General features: G+C 35.2%; 2 protein-coding genes and 1 long non-coding RNA gene across 5 annotated transcripts; 1 reads left to right on the forward strand and 2 right to left on the reverse strand.

Annotated features, from left to right (window-relative positions):
• Positions 1-5,540: 5,540 nt before the first annotated feature.
• On the forward strand, positions 5,541-7,136 carry LOC149709800 (facilitated trehalose transporter Tret1-like). Its single transcript, XM_089857892.1, has 3 exons — positions 5,541-5,727; positions 5,798-5,907; positions 5,979-7,136. The coding sequence occupies exons 1-3, from the start codon at positions 5,541-5,543 to the stop codon at positions 7,059-7,061; spliced, it is 1,380 nt and encodes a 459-aa protein (XP_089714018.1). The 3' UTR covers positions 7,062-7,136.
• A 3,080-nt stretch (positions 7,137-10,216) lies between these two features.
• Positions 10,217-17,172, reverse strand: LOC149709801 (A disintegrin and metalloproteinase with thrombospondin motifs adt-2-like). Its single transcript, XM_089857916.1, has 10 exons — positions 16,556-17,172; positions 14,069-14,132; positions 13,398-13,768; positions 12,497-12,650; positions 11,809-12,077; positions 11,606-11,730; positions 11,251-11,535; positions 11,014-11,179; positions 10,861-10,950; positions 10,217-10,790 (listed from the first exon to the last, which is right to left on the reverse strand). Exons 1-10 carry the CDS (start codon positions 16,625-16,627, stop codon positions 10,554-10,556), a joined length of 1,833 nt encoding a protein of 610 aa, XP_089714042.1. The 5' UTR covers positions 16,628-17,172; the 3' UTR covers positions 10,217-10,553.
• Positions 17,173-21,204: 4,032 nt separating this feature from the next.
• LOC149709802 (uncharacterized) lies at positions 21,205-25,026 on the reverse strand. 3 transcript variants are annotated; one of them, XR_016375610.1, is made up of 4 exons: positions 24,866-25,026; positions 24,708-24,790; positions 24,314-24,535; positions 21,205-24,178 (listed from the first exon to the last, which is right to left on the reverse strand). It is a non-coding gene; the product is annotated as an uncharacterized LOC149709802 (long non-coding RNA). The 3 variants fall into 3 exon arrangements; XR_016375609.1 differs by having other exon boundaries at positions 21,205-24,224; XR_016375608.1 differs by having other exon boundaries at positions 21,205-24,535.
• Positions 25,027-25,104: the final 78 nt, after the last annotated feature.

The raw sequence follows: 25,104 nt of genomic DNA on the forward strand, positions 1-25,104 counted from the left end.
GTTCCTATTTTCTCAAAGCTAAAACTCCCTAAAGAATCCCGTCCTAGACCTGACTACCGCGAGACCGAGACCGAGGTAATCGAAAACGAGCAAAGTATTATCAATCCCACAGAGAATCTCCCGCCAGCTTCAACTCCTAGGATAATCCTAGATAAATAACAGTAACCATTTTGAGAAGGACAAGATTTTTTTTTTTGCCATCCAAGAAAAAAAAAACGTGTCACGCAACTGAACAAATACATATACTGGCGAATGTTTGCGGTTTTAATAGCAGTCACAATCAAAAAAATTTTATGATAAAAACCATTGAAGTAATAGTCATGAATTAAGACTATTACCCTTTGAAAAATTGTTTCTCGCTAGTATACCGTGGTATAGCGTAAAAGTGGCTTCATTAAGCCACGTACCAAACAATTTTAGAGTGTCGCTAACACCCCGAAGGGTGTCATGTTACAACTTCAACAGACAGTACTAAATATAGAGTTACAAACTTAATTAAACTTACAGGGAAACGTTGCCTTAGTCCCAACTTGTCCATCTATCTAATGATACTAAAAACACTGTACAATTACCAGCAGACAGAAAGATAAACTCTGACCAACTCTAATCGTAACTCCAACTTAATTTAACATACCGAGACCGTTATACAATAGCATATAATACAACTTGTCCATTTTATCAATCCACTTATCATAGTTAATAAATATATAAAAATAATTGAAAAATTACTCATTGAAATATTGAATTAATTCTTAAAATTGCGGGAACGCGAATCGCAAATAATTGAAATATTTTTATTCTATTACTTCCCTCGCCATCAACTTGTGTCTTACTTAAATTATTATAATTTCACTTACGAAGAGGTAAAAGTTTCGGTCTAACGCCTGTTAAAATTAATTCTTAACATCGTTCAGTTTGGTTTTAACTGAGTCTGAATAATATTTTTTTCCCAATTCTTTACATTATATAAGAGTCGGGTTACCATATGGGTTTAAAATATTGGTTCTAAACTCTGGTTACTTTGGTTACATAGTGATTCCTCTACAGATTCTGTAGACCTTATTCATTGGTGCCTACAGATTATTCTGATATATTTTCCATTCACGTGGGCTGTTTTTTCGATAAGGGAAAATACATTGTTGGATATAAAACCGTTACCACCCTCAAAATTGAAATTCTAATCGGCTTAGACCTGTCGTGGTTTCGGTTGTTATCCGTTTGTGAAAAAATATTTATCTATATAAAAGTGTCTAAGCTACGTTTTTAAAATGTCAAATTCCGTGGAAGATTTGATTGCGGCGTCCGAATTTGGTTCCATTAATTCAGTTAATTCAGGTATTTATTTCTTTTAATTTAATTAATTTTTAATTAGATGGATTTATTGGTATAGAACCCATATAAGATCTAAGAATATTAAAGGTACCATTCTTGGTGTAGGTATGATGATAAACTCAATTTAAATATACAATATGTTTCTGAAAGATTTGTCAGGAATTATTATGTTCTTTGATAGATTTTGAGTCGAATATGTTCTATGACATTTTCACTCAATGGACACCGTTCCAAGTTTTGATTGAATTGTTTTACGGGTCATCACTTAAAATTAACACGAGAAACTGAAATAAAATGTTAATTTAATTAAGGGGTCAACCCTAAAACACTCTAATCATAACTTGAAAACGGTCTTCCTTCGACATAATATTCCCTGTTCGTTAATTGTTTACGATCATCTAATTTAAACTTAATTAAAAAATGTTCATTTACAAATTGAACTACTAAAGTATGAATTAAAATTCCTCCCTTCATTCTCAGCTTTAATTTTAACCTCAGTATTGTCAGACCCTTTGTGAGCCAAATTTGTCAAGTACTGATTCGAACTGAACTTCAATCCTTACTCTCTTTGCAAATTATTCTCTGGCAACACTTTGGGAATGACAAAAATCCTGGGTACCATATTATCATGCATATAGTGCCCAGTTTCCGTGTTAGTCCAAAGGTAATTAGCACTAATTACTAATTATAATCGAACCTTTGATCTTAATTCATAAATTTTTATGGCGGCTTCGATAATTTCGTGTTATCGGTAAACACCCCCGTTAAGTCGCGTGATTTTGATATAAAAATCTGGAAAACGTGAGCGCGTGTCTCGTTTATATCGACATTTTTGATTTATCGGCAAACAAATAAAAATTATCGATGAAAAGGTTATCCCCCTATCTCCCTCCCCCCACCAACTCTTAAAACGCTGCCCTATTAACCAATTACGAGTTATTAACAGATTAACAGATGGACTACTTAACAGCCAAACCGCTATTGAATAGAGAACCTTACTTCACGTGATGATTACGATTGATCCAGTAAAAGCGGAAAATTCGAGTTTTTTTTTCTCCTAACAAACACTTAAAAACTTATTGAAAGGTTTAACATTTTAAGATAAGAGACTTTCCTATTGAGAAGATGTTAAAGAAGTTGAAATCTCTTAAATTCTTGTCCGTATTAAGCCTAAATTGAATAAGAAAAATTTTAACAATAGGCCCGATTTTTCTGACGCCACACTTGAATATTTTACATCTAGGGCTATTCAAATTTCTTTTACAATTTCTTAAACTCTTTTTAACTATTACATCTCGTAATTACAAGTATCTAAGTTCAAGGCTGCATTAGATAATTTGAAAAAAAAAAAAAGTTCAATAAGTTAAATTTCGGATGCTTGAATAAAATTTAAAATTGATTTTTCTTAATATTCAAAACCAATCATTAGCTAACTAATTAACTAGATCTATATCTATCTGGTGGGATGTCTTGGAAGTAACAAAACACTTGGCCATCCCTATAAGGAATTAAGCGTAAACAATGCCTATCAACTCAACAAATGTCCATCCCCTCTATTTCTCAATATATCCTTGAAGATGAATTTCGTAGTAAAATGGTATTTTCAGATTAGGCAAAGGATATTTACTTCAAATGGAATGTAATCGATAACGAGGGGGTTAAAAAATACCCCCCCATACCTTTCCCCCTCGTCCAACGTATAAATATCTCGAAAAGCAATTAGGGATCTTCATTAAATCCGCATAAACGTGTCATAACCATAAAGTTGTTAAAACATACCATACTGCGTTTTATTGCTTATTGTATTTGGTTCAAGTTTATTCGAAAGCTGTAATTTACATCCTATATTATAATTCGCGTATAGTTTTCATTTATATCGTAAAGGTATATAACCTTCCTTGTACCGCGTGTACGCATAGTATTTTGCAAAACGCAAAACAGAGTATTGGAACTCATTCGGGTTTCCGAACGCGGACGTATTGAATTTCCGTTATATTAACTATGGGTGTCACTAAACCTCGTAAATGTAAGCTTGTTTATATTGGTATTTTTTTCGTTTTTAAACTATTTTAATCAAGTTTAAATCCTGGTTAATTTAAATTTAAGCTTCTAATTTAATTGCTTACAAGGGAATTATGAAAAAATATTCAGTTTGTTTTTATGTACTCTGGATTATCTTCAGTATTTAGTACCTTAAATTTTAGCACTTAATAATTCACCTAACGTTTCAAGAACTTTATATAGTGATTAATCTGTTTATTTGAGCAGCTGTGAAAACTACTATTTTTCAAATAGATTAATTTATTTTATACGTGATGTTAATTCTTCAGCATTCGTACAAGTTAGGCTCATATTAAAAATTCGAAAATAATCGTCAATCAATAACCCATTTAAATCTCGAGAACATTGGGCTGTACGTTTTTCATAATGTCTACCATTTCTGGGTTGGGCAAACGTATGACCTCACGAAAACCTAAAACGTTCCGAGGATCATTTATTGGTTGTAGCCTAGTTTTAACTAAAATGGTGTCATAGCAACGGTAGTGACCTTTAAAGAATCAATAGGCCAAACAAAAACATCTATCAAAAATTATTAATTCAAAATACCTTCAAATTTGATATATGGTATTTACGCAAAGGCCTGCAAATTAAAACGATCCACAATAGAAACCCCTTTGACCTTAGTTTCTAAGGTCTTAACCCTGTATAGTTTTGTCAGAGTCAAGATCAATATAGAAACTATACACAAGGGCTAGACACAAATGCCAGCAAGATCTAGTATCTCATCTAGAGAAGGTATAAATTCGCCAGATTTCCAGCTTTATCTCCAGTCCAAACGTAGGCCCGGAGTTAATCCCAGTCTCTAAATTACAACCAGCATCTCATTGGTTCTTGAAAACTCACGTCAGCGCGACGACGCGAGTGACGAAAATTACAGTCATATTTTACGACTGAGGAGAGGCGAAATAGCCCGGCGCCTCCTTTTACGTCCCCCCTTGTATTTTGAAAGGGGGACTGGGACTATGGCGCGCGAATACAAAGGCATCTACCTTCTCTCTGAGGTACTGATATAACTTCTTGATGCCAGCTTCTATTATATCGAAACAAAACGCCTTGCAAACAAACGAATACGCGTTTCTAAGTCCAAGGGTATAAAAACAATCCATTACTCGCGATCTTCAATATCAAATTTCTTTATCAAGGGCACGTGTTAAATATATTAGATTTCAAAATTCAAACACTTCAAGTTCAAAGCGAGTTCCTTTCTCCGAACACACTTTATCTAAAAGGTGTGCTGAGTTGGCTAACAATACGATAAGTACTTGAAACAGAGAAATTCTTATAACAAACTCGAGCGACATTTACGTAAGAAAAAATTACCTTGAAATTTGTTTGCACAGTGAACTTTGCAAGAAAACGTAGGTAACTTGATATCAACGAAAAAGTGTAGGCCTAAGTACTTTCACGTCGTGGCTGTAAGTCTCGCGTTTGTACAAATATACAACCCCCATTATAAATTTAAATATATATATAATTAGCTTATTCGTCGGTATTTTTCAAGGTGTCTTAAATAAATTATAAGTATTATTTGTTAGTTGATAAGGTGGAAAGAATAATTTAAAATATTTTTTGTTAGTTGTAAAACGTTTTACGGGGTCGCTTTACTTTGATCTCTGGTTTTGATTACGTGAACCTAACAATGGTATATAGACTCTTGTTATCTGTTATTTTAGGATAAGGCTGATATTTCGAGATTTAATTGCGTAATATATATTAGGAAAAGTTCCGAGAAATATCTCAGATTACTACAACAATGGAGATTCAACTTCACGATTTGGGTTGACGATCCCAAACTTGAACTCAATTAGTACTACACCATTAGGCAAAGGCTTAGATTAAACTTTCTACCAATCCAGCGTTTTAGGCTGATGACCTAATTTTGAACTTAATCAGTGTACTCAATAATGGCAAGGTTGAAGTTAAATAAAGTAATGGTAACTTGTTTACAATCCACACAAAGAATTATTTAAAAGCAAAATTATCAATAACACTTCAACATAAATCCAACTTCAAGTAAAGAAGTTAACAAGGCTTCACTCACCCACTTCGTTGAATTTCCAGTTTCAGATGCAAAAGCTGTCAATGGAGATAAGGGTAACATTGGGACTGTTCCTTTGGTCATACCAAAGGTGTCCAACCACTGGAAGATGTACATGGCGTCATTGGTGGCTTGCATCGGATCATTGAGTCTCGGAGCCGCTATGGGTTACTCTTCACCAGCCTTAATCAGCATGGCCAAGAACGAATCGGGATTCGAGCCACTAAACACGGACCAAAAGACCTGGGTCGGAAGTATCATGACTCTCGGTGCGTTAATGGGTGGATTGCTTGCCGGTAAGTTGAAGAAAGAAAAGTGTTACTTAAACGTTTAATTAGGCGTTAATTAAGCAAAATTATTTACCAGGTCCTTTCATTGATCGATTTGGACGTCGAACTCTATTGATCGCAGCGGTTGTCCCTTTCACACTTGGTTGGATGCTAATTGCATTTTCGGGAAAGTTTTCATTAATGATGGTTTGTTCACTTCGTTAATCCCTTGACCATAAAATAAATAAATAAATAAATACAAATTACTTTTGCCCCAGGCTGGTCGACTCTTCACTGGTTTCTGCTGTGGTGTGTATTCACTCGGTGTTCCAGTCTATATTTCGGAAACGGCATCAGCAAGTGTTCGTGGCTTCTTCGGCTCCTGTTTGCAACTGTTGTCATTCACGGGCGTCTTAATAGCGTACGCTCTAGGAATTGTCGTCGAATGGAACTACTTGGCCATAGTCTTGGCTGTCTTCCCGTTAATAGTTGCCGTTGGGATGTTTTTCATGCCGGAAAGTCCTCGATGGCTATTAGGGAAGGACCGTCGTGAAGATTCAGTCAAAGCCCTGATCTTCCTGAACGGACCTGACTGTGACTCGGAGGCCTTGTGTAAAGAAATGGAAGACAACATTGCCGAGCAACCAACAGGACGAGTATCGTGGGCTGAAGCCACCAGTTCCGCCGTAATGAAACCATTAATCCTATCCCTGGTCCTCATGATCTTCCAACAATGGTGCGGCTTCAACGGTGTCCTCTTTTACGCCGGCGATATCTTCTTGGAATCGGGATTCGACTCGATCGACCCGTTGGTCAGCAGTATCATCTTGGGAGCTGCCCAATGCTTCGGAACCTTTATTTCCTTGTTCTTGATTGACCGATCCGGACGACGTGTCCTCCTAATCATTTCCGGCGTCATCATGTCCATTGGTATCACCGCCTTGGCCATATTCTTCATCATGAAGGAACAAAAGGGAAGCGCCGCCGTGGCAGATTATGGTTGGGTCACCGTGGCCAGTTTGGGTGTCTATTGCGCGGCGTTCGCCGTTGGTTATGGTCCAATCGCTTGGTTAATGATGGGAGAATTATTACCAGTTAGGGTTAGAGGTCCCGCTAGTTCTTTATCAACGGCTTTTAATTGGTTAAACGCTTTCTTGGTTACTAAAACCATCGAAACCATGAAGCACAGTATGACCGTTTATGGCGCTTACTTTTTCTATGACGCAGTATGTCTCTTAAGTTGTGTTTTTGTCGTGCTTTTCCTCCCAGAAACAAAAGGAAAAAGCTTAGAGGATATTGAACGCCATTTTGCCCCCAAGAGGAAGTCAATTAGCGAAAACGGACAAAAACGAGCTGAATAGAGACAATTAAACTATCAATCAGGGGGCAAATACTCACTGGATTATAATTAAGAGGTTCTTCCGGTTTTACTAATATTAATTGAATTTGTTGCCCAGTTCCGCGTGGTATTTCTAAGGTTGGGTGCCATTTAACCGTGGAAAACAATTAAGATATACCCCGGGGCCCCACTTTGGCTAATTATACCTCCGTATAAAGAAAAACATACATATATTTATATATATCTTTTAAAACATGTCGTTCAAAATAGATTTGTTTAGATGTAAATATTATCATTATTATTTCACCTATAGTTTTATCGATTATTTAGTCTTCAAGAACTTTAGTAAATTGGAAAATATTGTACAGTAAAACATACATACCCTATTATATATTAAAAGTTAAAATATACTTTTCTTATTCTTAAGTTTTGAAACTCTTAACGGTTCATTGTTATAAAACTTTAAAAAAAAATTTCTTGTAAATAAACTTTGTTTAAATGTTTTGTATTGTATTGTATTATATAAATATATACACCAGTATTAAATTTTCATTAAAAATAAATCATTTATGTATATTTTTGTCTTAAACTGTTACGATCGTTTCTAAAGCGAGAGTACTATCATAAGTTCATAAGATATGTTCACCATAAGTTTGTCACTGGTTACTGAGAGCTTGTCATGAAGTGAGGGAGGTAGGTCATAGATTCGAGGTAAAGCGACGCCTGGTGAGGCGCTGTCAAAAGCTTAGAAATGCAGACTAAATAGGAAGATTGACTGCAACATATCCTATAAACTTATGCCATAACATATTCAATAAAATGTCGCTCTGTATTTGCCGACCGTGGGCTTAACAGGAGCACAATTCGTTAAACCCAAGGTTACAAACACACTTGGGCTTTCATCGCCTTTCTCTAAGCTAACACAGGTGTCATGTTCTCGGTAAATTAACTGTTATGGTCAGAACAACCCCGCAAACAATATTACTAAGTAACTTGCGCTAACGTCATTAAGTTTATTTTGCAAGCGAGATATCGATCCTAAGTAAGAAGTATTCGTAAAAATACCTACCTACCCAGGTGCACTTGTTGCTCCTTTACCCACGAGTTTTACGTACCTTATTGGGGAATCATGAGCTAAAATGTTATTTAAATATTGAGTTTGCAATTTACAGATTAGATATATGACGTGCCCCGTTGCGTGTGCAAGAGCCACTTTTCTAGTTTATTTTTAACCGAATAATGGTAATATTCCCTTTAAGAAATCAATAAGCTTATCAAACTAATGCAGGTACACGTGGCTCACAAAAATCTATACATGGATTAATACCGAAATTGTGCTTCGTGTAACTCGCTTGACAGTTGTTGAAGAGAAAATAGAAACTTTCAAACGATAAGCAAACATGATTACACGTTTTGGCGCAATGAACGTAAGTCACATTGAAATATTTATGTTTGTAATTAAGTACGGGTAATTAGTTAAAGGGTTAGTGGCACCTAAAACATAACACGATAAAATCAATGGAAAATCTTTAACCACCGCAGATTCCATTTTGGTTCGAGTTCGACCATGGAAATGAAGAAACCCCAGTCACGGGACATTGGAAAGATTTTTTCATGGCGGTTCGATCAAAATTTAATTTAAGGTGCGAGTCAAATTATTATAAACTGCCTTACCAGTATTTAAAATTATATATATATTTTAGCACTGATAACTATGAAATTGTTACACCAGAGGAAAGTCTTTTTGGGGAAGTTTTGGGTCCTGAAAATGGTACTGGCCTGATCGGACACTTTCTAAGAAACGTACGTGACTCATGACCATAACCATATAATAATACTTTACATAAGTACGAGTTGAAAAATCATTTCATTATTTCTTTTCGCAATGTTCTGATCAGGAGAGTGACCTGTCTCTGATACCAATTTCCGCTACGACCAGTAACTACCCCTACTTGGATTTTACAATCCCGACAGCAATTGCGGATTGGAAAATTGTAACAGCAGTCGCCAATGAACAAAGTAAAGGTCGAGTTAGTTATGAAACCGTTTCCATTTACCAAAACGAGGTGAGTTCATTTTACTAAGCGACGTTAGCGACCGTGAACTAATTTTTACGAATTCGTGTTAAAAGGTATGGTTCTTTTTGATCACCTGTACCATTCTGTTTCCATTGCTGACTAGCGTATGGTTTAAGAATAAGACTAAGGCTTACTTTGATGCCTTGTTCTGCTCTTACATGTATCTCGTACAACAAGGTAATTAAGTACGGCAAGGTGCGGGCAAAACCGTATTACATCACAAATAACCTCGTTTTTAATATACAGATTACGACAAGAAAGTAGTTAATAACTACAAACCTTTATGGGCGTGTTGGTCAGTGATGGCCTTTTGTCTTACCTCTGGCTTCAAAGGCTGTTTATTGTCGAAAACCACTTTACCCGAGCTACCCATGAAGATTGACCATTTACATCACATACTAAACTACCCCAACTTAAAGATGGTCATCCTGAAAGATACAACGGCCGTTTTTCTCTTAAGGGTAAGTTAATGGCGGTTAAGTCCCAAACGTTAATCATAACCTTTCACTTTAACTTAAAGGATTCGAAAGATCCAATCATGAAGGAAATTTGGAATCAAATTATTCGTAATGACGGAGTTAAAACTCCCGCGGAAGTTGTCATAAACTTGGAAGATTATCTAATCGAAGCTGGTAATGGGAGAGCGGCATTATTGACATCCGAAGATATGTTCCTTCAAGGTTGCTACCATTTTGAGATCGAACAAAAATACATTGACAGGTTGAGACTCAGTCCTGAATCGACCGTAATTGACTTATTCGCTTTTTGCATTCGAAGAGGGTTTAACAACGAATTAACCAATACCTTTAAGGACTTGTAAGTCATTCGTATTTAATAAATTGAGCTATAAACGCCGTCAGAAACTTACTTGATCATTATAGAGCCTTCAGATTCACCGAGGCCTCATTAACAAAGCATACACTTTCGTTCGAAGAATGGAAAGGTCAAAGGTTATTCCAGAGTCATAATCACGGCGAAAACGAACCTTTAAGACTACAAGACTTTCACCTGGCGTTTGTAGTGGCTCGCGTTGGCGTATGTCTTTCAATTCTTGCCTTAATTTGTGAATTCTTATCACAAAGGAAACGTTGAGTCAAAATATGATTGAAATTGTGTGCTAGTTTATTTATTATTTAGGACGGATGTTTTGTTTGTTTCATTTTGTACGTTATACAAATAAAGAAACTTTGTGCTTTGGGTCTCACTAACCTTTTTTCGTATTAAGGAATATTGACTAAGATCATTGAGGTCTCATTAATTACGCTATAGTTCTTAATGAGAGCCACCAAGAAGGAATCGTTGGGATCTCGACATTGGGAGTCAGTCTAAGCCTACAGTTGGCCAAACTTTAAAGTTTAAACCAACTCTAAATACTCAACTAAGTGTTGTTGTAGTTTTTCACCTTAGGTGTGCGTGTATAGGAATTTAGGAACTAACTAACCAACAGTTCGAAAAAAATTGCGAACGCGTCGAAATACGTCTTTGAAGAAACCAGAAACCCGGTCCATCATCCCGGGTTTCTCTTCCTTCGCGTCTTTGGATTCTACGCAACATTTTTTATCACCATCGCCACCTCCAACAGCGGGGTCATCCGCTGCTGGAAATTCGGAACCAGATGACTGTTCCTTTCTCGGGGCACGACTATCATGGACGCAATCGCCTTGTTTGCAAAGCTGCACGAAGAAAGCCATTGGGTCAAGTAACTAATTCGATAAGTAGCTAAGACAAAGGCCTTCTAATTACCATTCCGGGGTTACAGGAACTGCCTTCCAAGGCAGGGTGAGCTGGAGTGGCCCATGTTCCGGTGTAACACCATAGCTCGCGACAAATATTCTACACGTCAAGTGGTGTTGGTTAGTTATTGCGTTGTTTTCGATTTTATATGTAAATATTTACATTAAATGGTTTCTTTTTAGTCGTATATGGTTTATAATCATCGCCCATGGCCATTTTACACTGTTCAGTAGGCGAATATTTCTCACCGGGAAATTTGGTTTCTTTAACGAAATCCAATTCAGGATGGGGTGTGACGTCATTTTCAAGACACATGGCTTGTCCCCGGCTTGTGTTTAATTTTTGTATAAATTAACCAAACCTAACTTAACACAAAACATGTAATTTGTATAAACATACTTGAAGTACTTTTCCATGTAACGATTACTGCATCTTGACCAACTGATTTTTCCAGGTCCGGTTTTATCGGACATTATGAATGTATCAGGATCGCAAGGGTTGCTAGTACCATCGTGAAGGACTCCTAAACTATGGGCCATTTCGTGGGCAATGACGTACGAAGCTTCAAAGTCTTGACCCTCGTTGATGGTACAACTATAATTCGGACGACACATACCGTTGACCCAAGCTAACCCCAAAACTTTATCGTTTTTTACACCTTCGTATTCTTTGAATAAATTCAATCTAAGGATAGTTTTATTTTTTTTTTTTGAGAAAATGTTTGCAAATTAATCATTTTGAGTTAAGTACTTACCCGGTTAACATGATGGCATGATCCCAATGTCCTTCTTGATTCTCTTCCGGGACAATACCGGATTGCCAGGCACAGAATGTGTCCAAGTATAAGTCGATATCTGCACCGGCTTTATCAGGAGCTTCCTAGAACACGAATTAAAATTATATTTAAAATGATAAGGCTTAATTAACAATGGTACGGTTTTTCAAAATACAACTTACGTCATTAGGTTTCAAAATTTGAAGTTTCTCTAAAACAATTTTGAATTTGGTGTGCATCGATTCATAGTTATAAATGAGTTGAACTTGATTAATAATTGTCATCACTAAGTCTTTTATTCTGGCTTCGGTATCTTTGGGATGTTGCTTTTTGACTTTGTCGTATAATTCAGAATCGGTGAAAACCGCGATCTGTATCACTTTGATACCTTTGACCTCCCTTCGTTCCCGAACCAAATCTTCGTTTGGTAGCAACTCCCCTTCTTCTCCATCTTTGGAACCACAAACCCAAAACAAAATATAAGTTTCGGACGCGCCGTAGAAATAAAACTCATATTTCTCATTCATAAGGTGATAACTTCTATAAGTCTCCGTGTTAGGACTGACTTAAAGTCGAAAACAGTAAGGGGCGGAGCTTACGGAAAATATGATAAATATTTCGAAGGAAAATGGGGATAGACAACTCTCAGTATCAGGACATACATTTCAGTATCTGCGCGCAAGACGATACAAAACCATACTGCGCAGGTGCAAAAAGTGCCAAAGAAGGCAGAATTTCACACCCATACCTTTCCCCCTTAGTTCCACCATCTATAAAATTAGTTTGCCGTAGTCATGCGCTGTTTCAACATGCCTTGTTTGTATAGACTTATAGGGTCTATAAAATTTAAAATAACTTATGTCACAATACCGATAGTTTTGACAGCGCAGAAGGATTCTTTCTGGGCGCTTTTCATAAACACGTGACGTCCTCTGGTGTCGTTTTTGGCTCGGTTCAAGTCTGCGCCATCATTTTCATCGGGTTGAATAGTGTACCTCCCTTCCGGGGTCACTATCAGTCCTGACTAGAGAAATAAGAAATAAGTATTGGAATAGAAAGAAAGAAAGTATTTGGTGTTGCTGGGTAGAATCTGTTTCTGAAGACCAATAGAAAATGACCCTATCAATCACGGGACCTCTACGCAATGACCCACTTTTCTTATTCGCTGCTGTATAAGACAAGAACTCCACCACCATAAAATGGAATCCCTAACCACTAAGGAATACTTATAGATATAAGTTCAACCATAAGTACATATTCCGTAAGTGTTACCCCCTGCCTTTATAATTTTCAATGGTCACCCTATAGTGTACTACCAGTAGAAAGGGGGGGGAGAGAAAACTTATGGAATATAACTTATGATTGGTAGACCGCAGATATATCTTACTTTCTATCAGCTTTGTTTGTTTTTTTACAGAGTACTATTCAGACAGTTAAAGGTAAGCTGAAAGTTAACTGTTAATGGTAACCTAAAACTGGTAAAAGGGTTAGTTAAGTGTCACCATCTCTTTACGATTAGAAATAAATGGAGGGCATATATAAAAGGGACATCTTGTCATATTGGATTTGTGTTTTTCTTTCGGGTTTTTTGTAACCAGTAACCACAAGTATCCTATGAGTTTTTCTTTCATTTAGCAAACCGCGAGATGAGAATAACAATTGATGAAGGAGCCATCATGGCGGTTTTTTTTCTCTTTTTCATTTAGGCTTAGCTAGAGGGTCATGGGTCCTCCCCTTAAAATAAGGGTTATCAATCTACAGCGACACGTACCATTTTCCCATCAGGGTGGCAGAGGTTAAGAGCGACGCTTCCGCCCGTACCGGAAATGACTTTGCCGCGATAGTGACAAGGCTTAGCTTCTTGAAAAATTCCGCTAGCGTGCGAGAATGTTAGATTCTCCGAAATAAAATCCCTCGTAGGTTTAAGTTCCATGTAGAAGGTTCGATTGGCTCCTCGAAAGACAACCAAGACCTCGTCTTCATCCTGGTTCAGCCTCTTTTCTCTTACACTGTCTGGTGGCAACAAGTTATCCGTTAGGCCTAGGTCTTCTTCCTCCGAGCCTGATGGGTAAGATCTTCTCTTACGGGTCATGTGACGGAGACGAGGGTAAACGATATCGAGTGGTGATTCGGACTCCGGATCTGAGAGAAGGACACCGGGATTTTGTTACGAGGGCGATTAGAAATTGACCAGGCAGAATAAAAAACCACCCCTGGAGCTCTTACGGTACTTTGGGTCAGAGATAAAACAGTACTGGAATAGAAAGCAAGCTCCATAATTTTTTTATCAACAATTCCGGGTATGATATTGAGACAGAGCAGAGACAACTGCTGGAAAACTAAATAGAACTTTCTATTCCGAGTACAATTTTCTTTGTTTGGGGATTATATAAGTTTCTGATAGGAAAAGCGATTTTTAAAAGGTTTAGAAACGGGGCTTACCCCTAATCTTTTCAGAGTATTTTTTAGATACGCCAAATGGAAGCAGATATGACGTAACATGATCCTGCAATAATTAAAACAAATGGTTCAATTAAAACAAATACCAAGATCAATTAATACGATACCATAAACTAAATAAATAAAAAAATTTAAAACTATAAAAGGGGTCCTTGAGAGGCAATACTCATTATATAATACAAGTCACTCGCAGAAAGATGCAACTTGCAAAAATTGTGACAAAAACTTTGAATCACTAAAATATATTATCATCTTCGTGAATAGTTTTACAAATGTACGACACTAAAAACTGAACTGAAGAGAAACCATATATTCTTATTTTGGTCGAAATGGATTACAATTATTTTTTGGTTAATTCAGAATCAGATTAATATTAAACGGCGGTAATTTAATAAAATCCTAGTCACGAATAAATATACCTGTATGATTTTATAATCGTTTCGTAAAATCATTTCCCGATTGTAACATCAAAAGCCGCTTAAAATTTAGGAAAAAAAAAGAATTTATTCACGGTTAAATATAATGGGGGTGTTTTCATTATAATAAATAATATAAAAAACCGGGGGAGAAGAAAAATTGTACCTTTACACGTGTGGAACTACGAACATTACCGTTCTTTTGTTCTGGTACGGTTGTACACCAGTTCCTGAATTATGGCTAAAATATCGTAACTTTGATTTATTTATAATAAAAATATGGGAATTTTCACTTAAAACTATTTTGCACTTAAGCATTTTATACCACAGTAAAAAAAAATGAAAAATCAAATTTAAAAAATTACGTTTTTAAACAATAAAGAAAATCTACCTTGAAAATTTCTACAATAAAAGCAAAGTTATTCCAAGTTTAATACTTATTCTGTTTCCTCCTCAAGGTTGAGAAGCGAGAAAGTTAATTTATTTTCTGTGGATTTTTATTTTTACTCCCTGGGCCAGGGTTTTCCCAACAGCCTAGAAATAATTAAATTAGCCAATGGGCTAAGGGGCTTCATTTTCACTTAGTTTTCATTACAGTTGACATTTTTACCAGACTAAATTTGTTTGGTTAAATCTATTTATATTTAAGTCTGTTCTTCCTCAAATTGTATTCGCTAATCACGTGATGTTACAATGACTTTTAAAGCGCGTGGAGTTAAGAAACAAATTCAAAAACAAAGGCTTAACGAATTACATATGTAAAATAATTAATACGCGTTTAACTAATGTAATTAGTGCACAATCAATATTAATCTGTATTGGTCGGCTGAGGGATAAATGTACTAAACCCTTTAGAATAAAAGTCGAGAAGTTCAATATGAAAAAAGAATTGGGAGAAAATTGAGAAAATTAAAATTTCAGCCTCTCTTGAAACCTTTTAGTCTTAATTTAAAGTTTCTAATTAAAAACATTTCACTGACAAAACCAACTAATTTGTAAAAGAAGTGTAATTAAGTTTCTTTTTTCTTTAATAGCGGGATTCCCAGTTTCTAATAAATTTGAAATTTGCAAAAACATCTTAATAGCACGATCTCACGTCTGGGTAATTTTTGATCGCGATTTGTGCGATCATGGGGTACGTAGATTTAGAGTAGAGGGAATTAAATCTTTGGGATTTTCATTAAAACCGAGTCAAAAGAACTGTGGTTTCTTTTTTAGAAGACATAAAATTACTCGAGGGAATTTGATTTTTCAAAAAGAAATGAAATAAGATTTTAGTTTCTGAATCACAGAATTATTATTTTTGAGAAATTTTCCTTTCAAGTGAAAAGTTAATTACAATCTTGGCGACAGAACTTCTATAAAGTTGAATCATCATTTTGAAAAAAAAAAAAAAATAAAAACCAGTGTTGACGTTTATATTCCCCTAAATCTTTAAACACCGCTTAGCAACAATAAGGAGCCTTTGAAGAACTTGTCCCCAATTAAACAAACTTGAATAAACCTTAATTTAAAGCATATTTAAGATAGCTAAACTACTGACTGACAATAACATAAGATTATAATTAGAAGACAATTAAGTCGGTAAATATTCAGATAATTGGTATTATGCGAAAATAATTACGTAAAATTAATCTAAAATATTTAAATTTCAAAATGACGTTTGTTTGACCCCAAACTGCCACCATAAATTTAAAAACCAAAACATTTTTGTTAAATAAAAAATTTGAATTTCTTTCTTAATAAAATCGTTAAGGACATTAACTCGTTAACAATATGATTAATTAAAAACCCCAACCAAACATTATAAATATAATAAAACTTAAATGTGTCAAGTATAAAGTAACAAATTCCCCAAGGAAACGCCGTGTTAAAATGAGGTCAATTATATGCTATAGTCAACAGTCCGGTAAAAAGCACTTTCCATTTTCAAAAAATAAAAAGTTAATAATGCATCTTCAGAAATAATAATACTAATTAATGGGAGCTAATATTGAACTATAATAATTAACAGTTAATTATATATATAATAAACAAATAAAAACAAACTAACTTTGGTTATAAGGACGAGTAACGAAGTAGCCAGATAAAAATGCCAATAGGGTAACTTCTTGAATATATCCATTTAAAATGATAAGGCTGACCTCAGGTCAAGCCAACCGTATAACAACACTTAACGCCTTTATATTATAAAGATATTTAACACCAACCGATCACAATATATTTAAATTAAATTAAGTATAAAATTCACCGACTTTCAATTTTTAACTCGACTAGTTGTGGTCCGTAACGCGTTTGACAGAAAAATAGTAAAATATATCCTGTTTTTTAAAAATATAATTTGGAAAGTTAAAAGTTTTTAAATCACAGTCACATAACAGCTAAACTAGCTAGCCATGGGACGACGCAGTTATACTGTTCTCTTTTGCCCCCTTACCTAAAACCGGCGATTCTCTAGACTGACTTTTCAATTTTTGTTTCATTATTTTGGCAATGGGGAGGGGGGAGGGGGGGTTAGGATTAACGAAATAATCCAGGGGGGAGATTATTTTTCGATGAATCAAAATACGGACGGAGTTATGTATGTATGTATGTATGTATGTATATGTCCACCTTTTAGAGTACCCAATTAATGAATAGGGTAGCCCCGAAATTACGACGTAGGCCTGTTCGCACTTAACATATTTTAATTTAAATGATTTTTAATTTAAAATATTTAATTGAATTTTCCTGGGATTTCCCTGCATGAGCGTGTATTTTTCCCTGACTATTTTAAATTTATTTTATTTGTAAATACGTCAAAATGATGCGGTATCTAGAAATGGCTAACTAGTACTAAAATTAACTTATGATGTACTATAGTAAAGGATAATTACCAAAACAATAATGAAATTCCATGACTTTAAATAGTGAAATTTTCCATGACTTTTAATGGAAATTTCACATCATTTTAAAATATTCCACGACTTTAAATGGACTCCCTGCATTTCCAGGACCTCCATTGCACTGTGACAGCCCCGCAGCTAAAGAGTGACTTATCATACCTCACTATGATAGTTAGTGCATTCCCATAAATTTTAATATTAAATTCGAGGATTTTAAACTTTAAAAATTAGTATTAAAATAATATAATAACGATTTTAACTTATATATGAACGAGACTTGGAGGGTGTTATAAAACTGTAAGGAAAGGGGTGGCCCGCGGTTTATCACCGGCAAGTACTTGAAATTGTAAATCCCCCTTATCAAGTGGATGGGATTTTCTTTTAAGAAAACTTAAATAACATTACATACGCGCGAATTTCCCATCAAGTATTTTTACGTAACCTTGAATCAGGATAAAAATCTAGTTTTTGATTTTCAAATAAATATTCCCGAGATAGTTGTAACTTTAATTGGGGAAGGGGACGTTTACATTTAATATTTATATTGTCTTAACGTTTTTCAAGACGTCATCAAGGTTAAAATTTCGATTAAGAAAACACACTTATATGTACTTGTATGTTTTTGATTTTTCACAAGGAAAATAAACTTACGTAAAAGTTTTGATCAAAACTAAACAGGTTTGAAGTAAAATTCAAGGGTTTAAGAAGAATGAGTCGCTGTCATTCAAAAATGTTAATTTCCATATAATGCAAAACATAACTACGATATCAAGATTGAGTTTATTTTCCTAAATTAAAAAACAATAACGCGTACTAATGAAGCGTGTACATTATTATATTATTGAACAGAGACCTAGATATTACTATAACCTTATAACGTATAAGTATGGGTCTTCCATAGGGCTTATAGCATCGGCATTGAATAAAAATATGGAGATTTCAGCGCCATCTTTGTTTCAAAACTATCTCTCCAAATCCTTCAATCACTAGAGCCATTACCTACAGTTGATTTTGATTTTGATTTATTTACGGGAAACAGGCGATATTGTCAAGTATTTTTACCACCAGGTGCGCGAGGGAGTAATGCCTTCCATCTACGCTTCCCCCCGTCCCACTTTCAAACGACGAGTGTCACGAGACACGTACGTGCAGCTCTCCATTGTGGGCCTAGTAAACAATCCTTCCAAACAATACTTATAGATAACGTGATAGGCTTATGTTCTAACAGATAACGCGGGGGCGGACTGACTCTCGGACAAAAATAAAAATATAATGGTCCTGGAAATGAGAGTTCTAATACATAAAAGCGACAGTTAGGCCTATATTGGTTGGTATACTGTTCCTACGTAAAAAAAATATGCGTACGGGGCATAATGGCGTTGCGTTTCTCATACAAAATGAGAATGAAACGGACGGAAATGCCGTGCCGCGTTTTTGGGGTGACAATAGGGCCACATCAACTGCTAAAATAACTACAGATGGGGCACAGACTTACGTCACATCCGTTAAACTACTATATACATTTCACCTGTTTTTGGAGATAATTATTCAGTTGGCAAAGGGAAGGTGAAGCGATTGGCGTAGAAATAATATACGTATTTAGTTCGAAACACTTTGTCGTCAACTCTTTTATGCATTGTTTTGAGAAAAGGAGTATTGATACAATTTACAATGCAGGTGAGGCTACTTGTTGTTGCACTTTGTACGCTAAGTAGCTTGGCCTCCTGGTTTATATGGTATGAATTCTCCTAGTCTGAAAACTTACTATGCATAGACACAAGTTATTTCAACGTGTTATTACGCCTTTATGCAAATCCCAACAAAGTTACGAAACACTTTATTATATTCCGTTCTCTTTTTTGACGGGGCGGGAGCGTATTTTTCATTTTATCAGAATTATCATAGTGTTACTTAATACCGCAAATTATACTCTTTAAAAAGAATTCCACTTATAAGGTCTCTCTCGAAAAATAAGAAGAAAAAATAAATTTGAAATTGTCGCTTTAAAAATGAATTGCGGTTTCCGAAAAATAAATCAAAATTAAATTAGCTAATACTCAGAAAAAGACATTAATGAAATTGTTATAAATATAACTTTATCACGATTCAGGAATGTGTTTGGTGGGTTTGATAAAAGGATGTTATCGTCGCACTAAGGAAACGAAATTGTGGTTGGGAATTTTTAATTCGAAAAATAAAAGATGGTCTAATAGATTTATAGTGTGAACTGAAGGGGTTATCTGGAATTTCCCCCATGTTTCTTAACTTTAACACAGGGTTCATACAACTTTTGGAAAACAAATTTCCCTGATGTTTTTGTCAACTATTTATTTCCCTGATTTTTCCAGGTTTTCCCAGTTTTCCAGGTTTGTATGAACCCTGTAATAACAGCGCATGCGCTTCAGGGTAGCCAGTAATTTCTATCTATAAAATTCACAATAACCATAAACAATGCTAAACCTCTCTACCTCAATTCAATTTCACTGTGCTTAACCTGTCTACAGTAATAGAATAAGTTCAGTTCGCACTATTCTTTACGTTTCTCTAATCAAAAACTTCGCTAAATTATTACACAACTTCCCAACATTTCAAACTAATGTTCCAAATACTGACCTGGCTAAATTCAAGGTCAAGAAGTCAAGGTCAACTCAAAACGTACCATTTTGTTAGTATAGAATTAACCTAAAGCGTCATATTTGCGCCTATAGCCCGAAGCGAAGACATAAGCTAAGCCTAAATTCATACGAATTTTTAGGTCATTCTGAACATAACAAGTACGATAGGGGATAACGCATAGGTATAACCGATAAAAGTGATTTTTTATTTTATATCTCAATGGTATAACAAAAGAATTACGAGAGAGAGCTAGCGTTCTTCCGATAACCAAGCCAAAAGTATCGTAAAAATGATTGTAATTTTTTTTTTCGTTCTGTTTCTAAAGGAATGAGTATCACGTCTGGTCGGTTGTAAAACTCGCCAAAATCGGAGAAAAAATAAAGAAATAGAAAATGAAAACAGCAATGAGGAATAAACCAGAGGACGGACGGACGGACGGACAAGAGAGTTTTTGGTCAATTTCCTAAATAGCCCCGTATTGGATTTCCACAGTTATGGTATCGAGGGGTTCAAATAGTTCGTCTCAAACTGCCTTTGCAACAACTAGAACACTTAGAACGAGAGAAGGCTCAATTAGAAGTATTTTAGATAACCCAAGGGGAAGTGCGCAACTTTGTTTTCTCTATAGGCTTACAATAGGGAAACAAACAGAAAAAAGGCTGGGCTTCAAGAAGGCTCCTCCCTTTTACATCAAGAACATAATTATTATATTATTAACTGAAAGTTTGAAACTCGCAATTTCCACAACGCGTAGGCCTATTTATTTTGGTATTGTTTTCACTAACTTATGAACTTCAGTTTCTATCATTGGCTTATGGACTTTTCTAACTGGTACGCTGGAATGTTTTTTTCTTCTTTAAATGCAATTTCTAGCTCTCATATTGCAGTCCGTGTTTGGGACCGAGGGACACGGACTCGGAACAAAATCTTCCAAGGGGGTCCCGACCGGGGAAGCACGTATCCCAGTTTCTAGATAGCGAATGTACAAAAACAAATAAACGTTTCCAACTTTAATTGTAAAGAAATAGTAACATTTCTAGCTGTTGCAACTTTCGATGGTGGCAAGGCCTAAGTTCTAAAACTCGTACAAGTTTATATAAAAACGCAAGAAAAATATAACGATTTAGTAATATTAAGATCGCGGTGTTAAACTTGGCGTAAATTTTAATGAAATTACTAATTGAATAGAATTAGAAATTAAGGGCAAAATATTTTATCGTTTTATATTAGAGTTCAAGCTCTATTACATTTATTTCGAAAGTAACTTTAACAAGAGTTTCTGTGCAATAAGAAAATTGAATATGTTCGTGATTGAATCGAATAAAGGAAATATGTTCCGATTATCTTAAATGGTTGCCATGGTAATAACGGAATACACACTTTTATCCAGCTTCACTTAACGAACCCGCGACATTGTTTATTTTTGACGTCAAACAAGTGGCTAATTATATTTCAGGAAAAAATAAATGTTAACTATTCCTAATGGAGACTAATTATCTTTTGTTGACAGTGTAGAATAACTAGAACAATAAGCCCATACGGAAAATGGGTTTACATTTTCGAAAATAAGAAAAATTGTCGTTCTTTACTTCCGGAAAGAAGAAATTGTATCGAAGACATTGAAGCTTCACCACCGAAAGTGTAGTTTTTTTAATGAATATCGCGTTTGTTTGTTTATTTGTTAATTTCCGATTTTAATTAATCTGTAACACTAGGGAAACTATGGTTAATTTGAAGTAAATTGATTTTGTTTAGATACGGTTGTCGTGGTAACGGATTGTTACGAATAATAAAAAATAATCTTGGTGTAATTTTTACGGACTTGTTGCACGCCAATATGAATTATAATAGCGAATTAGGCTAGCAAACATAGCAAACGAAGCACGTTCGTTGTTTAATGACTCGAAAGTCGTATAGAAATAAGGAAACCCTACGTTAATTATCCTTTGATATTGTTGTTTTATAAAGTAACGTTCAATATTTTTTCATTCTCAATGTGTTGGGGTCAGCTCTCGAAATTAACACTCATTAAGAGCCCTACGCCTTAGCCCCAAGATGTTTTTATTCAATTTCAGAAGTTAAACTGCGTGGTTGATATAAGTAACATTAGGAGTCGGAACCAAACAGCTAAGATCTTTCTTTTTCGAAGAGTCATGGTATTGGCCTATCATTTTCCTTCAATTTAAGTAAGGTTGTCATGATATAAATGGATTACATAGTTTTATACCGTAACTTCAGCGAGAAAAAATATTTAACGACTTTCAGTATTCAGATCGTAATGTGTCAATGTACATAGAACACGACGCGCGTTGTGTAAAGAATCGTGAAAATACTTAATAAACCCCGGGTTCATTATTTTCTCATTGTTTGACGAATGTCAATGCTTCGTAATAGGGTCATATTTTCGAAAAATACTTTAGCTAGAGCGTTATATTTCTTAGCGTCCTATGAGCGGTACTTGAAGTCAACTCTTACGTAACGTAATAATACTTTAATGAAACTGAATTTTCCTAAGATTACAAACGGCAAATAAGTATTTTTTCTTTTTTTTTTTAAATTACCAGAGATGGGAATCCTCACACCGATAAATGGGTTTTGACAAGATATCGACACCCATACAGAGAAAATCTTTTAACAATTATAATTATTGTTAATTATAACTCTATAAATCTTGAATTACATTAGATTTTTTTTTTGTTTGTAGCTTTTTTATTTTTGGGAAAAATGGGTGATTGCGATTCCTTCCAGGTATTGGCCCATGACAAATTAAATGTAAGTACTTCACACACTAACCGGCCAAAAAAATTTTTGAACTGGACACGTAAAAACAAAGAAGTTTTTAATTTTAAATAGTAATCGGACGCAAATAATAACGTAACTTGTTAAGTATAAGATAAGCGCTTTTAGTGGAAGTGCACGGCCATTTTCAATGCACCTTTTTGTCGGAATAGGATTGACCGTTCATTGAGGGGTTAGTGGGTAGAGGTTGGCCACCATGGACAGTACAAAGTTCATTCAAACAACATTATTATAACCGAATTCACGCTAATTAAATTTTATAAACTAATATTTTAAACGCAGTTCATATCGAAGTGTCGTTTCCATTTTATTATTTTAATTAAAGTAATTTTTCTTTACAATGTAGTATCGCTACATTATGGATTTCATAATGTCAATACACTTATTCACCGGCAATGAGTAATTCCCTTTTTGTTTTAAAACGAAACTTATATCAGCGAGAGTTTTTGATGGGCTGTTTATCCTGTTAAACGTAACTCCAAAATACCGGCCCGAAAATCTTAATTGAATATGCCCATCTATAATTACATGGCAAATGGAACGATATGTTAAACTGCCCATCAATGATTTGAGCTTCGCAGTGAACTTCGAAAATTACGGACGTACCAAACCATAGTATACAAAAACACCGCTTACCTCAATTTTAGCAAGATTTAAAACGCCTTTCAGTACTACGTATGTAAACGTCCTACTCTTCTATCTCTTAACTCAGTGCGATCCCCCTAATCGGCGCGTACAGTATCCCCTACACTAGTCTACAGCAAAAGCATTCTTGGCCACTATAGTAATCCTAGCAACCGACCCTTAATGCGTACTGGTTCACTGATCGGTTATGACCTAAACAGCTAATATTGGCATTCAGATTGAACCGAACTAATTTCTGCTATATTTAACCATCAGTGTGTGCATAAACGGTGGTTTTCAGGGTATGAAGTCAATAACTAGAGACCCTCCATGGAAATCTGATGAAGAAGTAATGTTTCTCTTTTTTTTCTTCTTCATCAATTAATTTTAAAATAATCTTCCGTCGTTTAGACAATAAGGATAATTCCGCAATTTAGTTGCTTTTAGTATAAAATTAGCATTTTTCAGAGAATTCCATTACTTCTATTGCCACTGTCAATGTTTAAGCCTAAAAGCTTGCAATGGCTTTCGATTTCGAACGTCATTTACTCCGATAATTTCATTCTCGTGGCGCCCAATCCGCTTGTGAAAAAAACAACGGCGTTGAACATAATAAACGCCGATCTGCCGGTACGTGAAATGTCAAACGTATCACTCGGTTCTTCCAGCAAGCGCAATGATTGCGACTTTTCAAATTGCAGGTTTACGGACTCTTCATGGCGTCTCTGCTGTTTGGATCAATTTTTCTTTATCTATCGTCAAAAATCATGAAACACGCGGCCGAGCGTCAAAGAATGCCTGGAATGTTTCATTTTGTATTTGACCTTTTCGGAACATATCTACTCAAAGGTTAGAAATATATCGAGAAAAAATATTCGTCAACTGACATTTTTTTCGTCATTATTTCTGTGGGTTAATTAGGTTATTTTCCAATTATCGCTAATTTTACTTATATTTCAGGATTGCAGGAAGTCCCGTCTAGATTGAGCGCCCGAATTTTCCTATTCTTTTGGCTCATATTCGTATTCTTTTTCATCAACGATTTGTTGTCGAATTTGAAGTCCGAATTTGTTTCCGTTACTCGACAAACCATCGATAAAATTGAAGATCTGAAAGATAAGAACCTTAAATTTGTCATTTTTGATCACCACAAAGAAGAATCTGAATACATCATTCGCAGGGTATGGTTAAAAATATTTTAAAAACAATTCAAATTAAACAAATTAATTTCTTCCTGTAAGGTACCAAAATCGTTCCCAAAGAAAAATATTTTTCACAAACCTCGAAGTGAAATTTTTGGAGTACCAGAAGTTCTTCAAATGGCTCACAATAAGGAAGAGTTCTTAATTGAGGTTGATTTACACCTGGAAATAATTAAAGGGAAACTAGTGTTAGCCACGTCGGAAGTGGACTTCAAGAGAAATTTAAACATTGCTTACAGAGACAAGAATCGTAGGAAAACCGTGTACATTTCGAATCAACCGATCAGACAAGATCTATACGTCCTACCAATTGTAAACACGACGAAGAAACACATCGCAGATTTTATAAGAAAGAGGTATACGTTCTCAAACTATTTTTAACGCTTTCAAATTAGGAATTTTTCATCTTATCTTTTAGAGTTTCGGTGGATTTTGAACAGAAAATTTCTCAACGATTATTTGAAAGGAGTGACAAC

Source organism: Phalangium opilio, unplaced genomic scaffold, assembly GCF_054372755.1.
Source record: "Phalangium opilio isolate 3A_F unplaced genomic scaffold, DU_Popi_V2 ptg000011l_1, whole genome shotgun sequence".
In the NCBI taxonomy this organism is placed as follows: domain Eukaryota; kingdom Metazoa; phylum Arthropoda; class Arachnida; order Opiliones; family Phalangiidae; genus Phalangium; species Phalangium opilio.

Coding starts and splice junctions, on each gene's coding strand:
- LOC149709800 (XM_089857892.1), top strand. CDS start 5,541: ATGTACATGGCGTCATTGGTGGCTTGCATCGGATCATTGAGTCTCGGA. Junction 5,728..5,797: donor AATGGGTGGATTGCTTGCCG/GTAAGTTGAAGA, acceptor ATTATTTACCAG/GTCCTTTCATTGATCGATTT. Junction 5,908..5,978: donor GAAAGTTTTCATTAATGATG/GTTTGTTCACTT, acceptor CTTTTGCCCCAG/GCTGGTCGACTCTTCACTGG.
- LOC149709801 (XM_089857916.1), bottom strand. CDS start 16,627: ATGGATATATTCAAGAAGTTACCCTATTGGCATTTTTATCTGGCTACT. Junction 14,133..16,555: donor TACTCGTCCTTATAACCAAA/GTTAGTTTGTTT, acceptor TAATTATTGCAG/GATCATGTTACGTCATATCT. Junction 11,731..11,808: donor AAATTTTGAAACCTAATGAC/GTAAGTTGTATT, acceptor TTCGTGTTCTAG/GAAGCTCCTGATAAAGCCGG.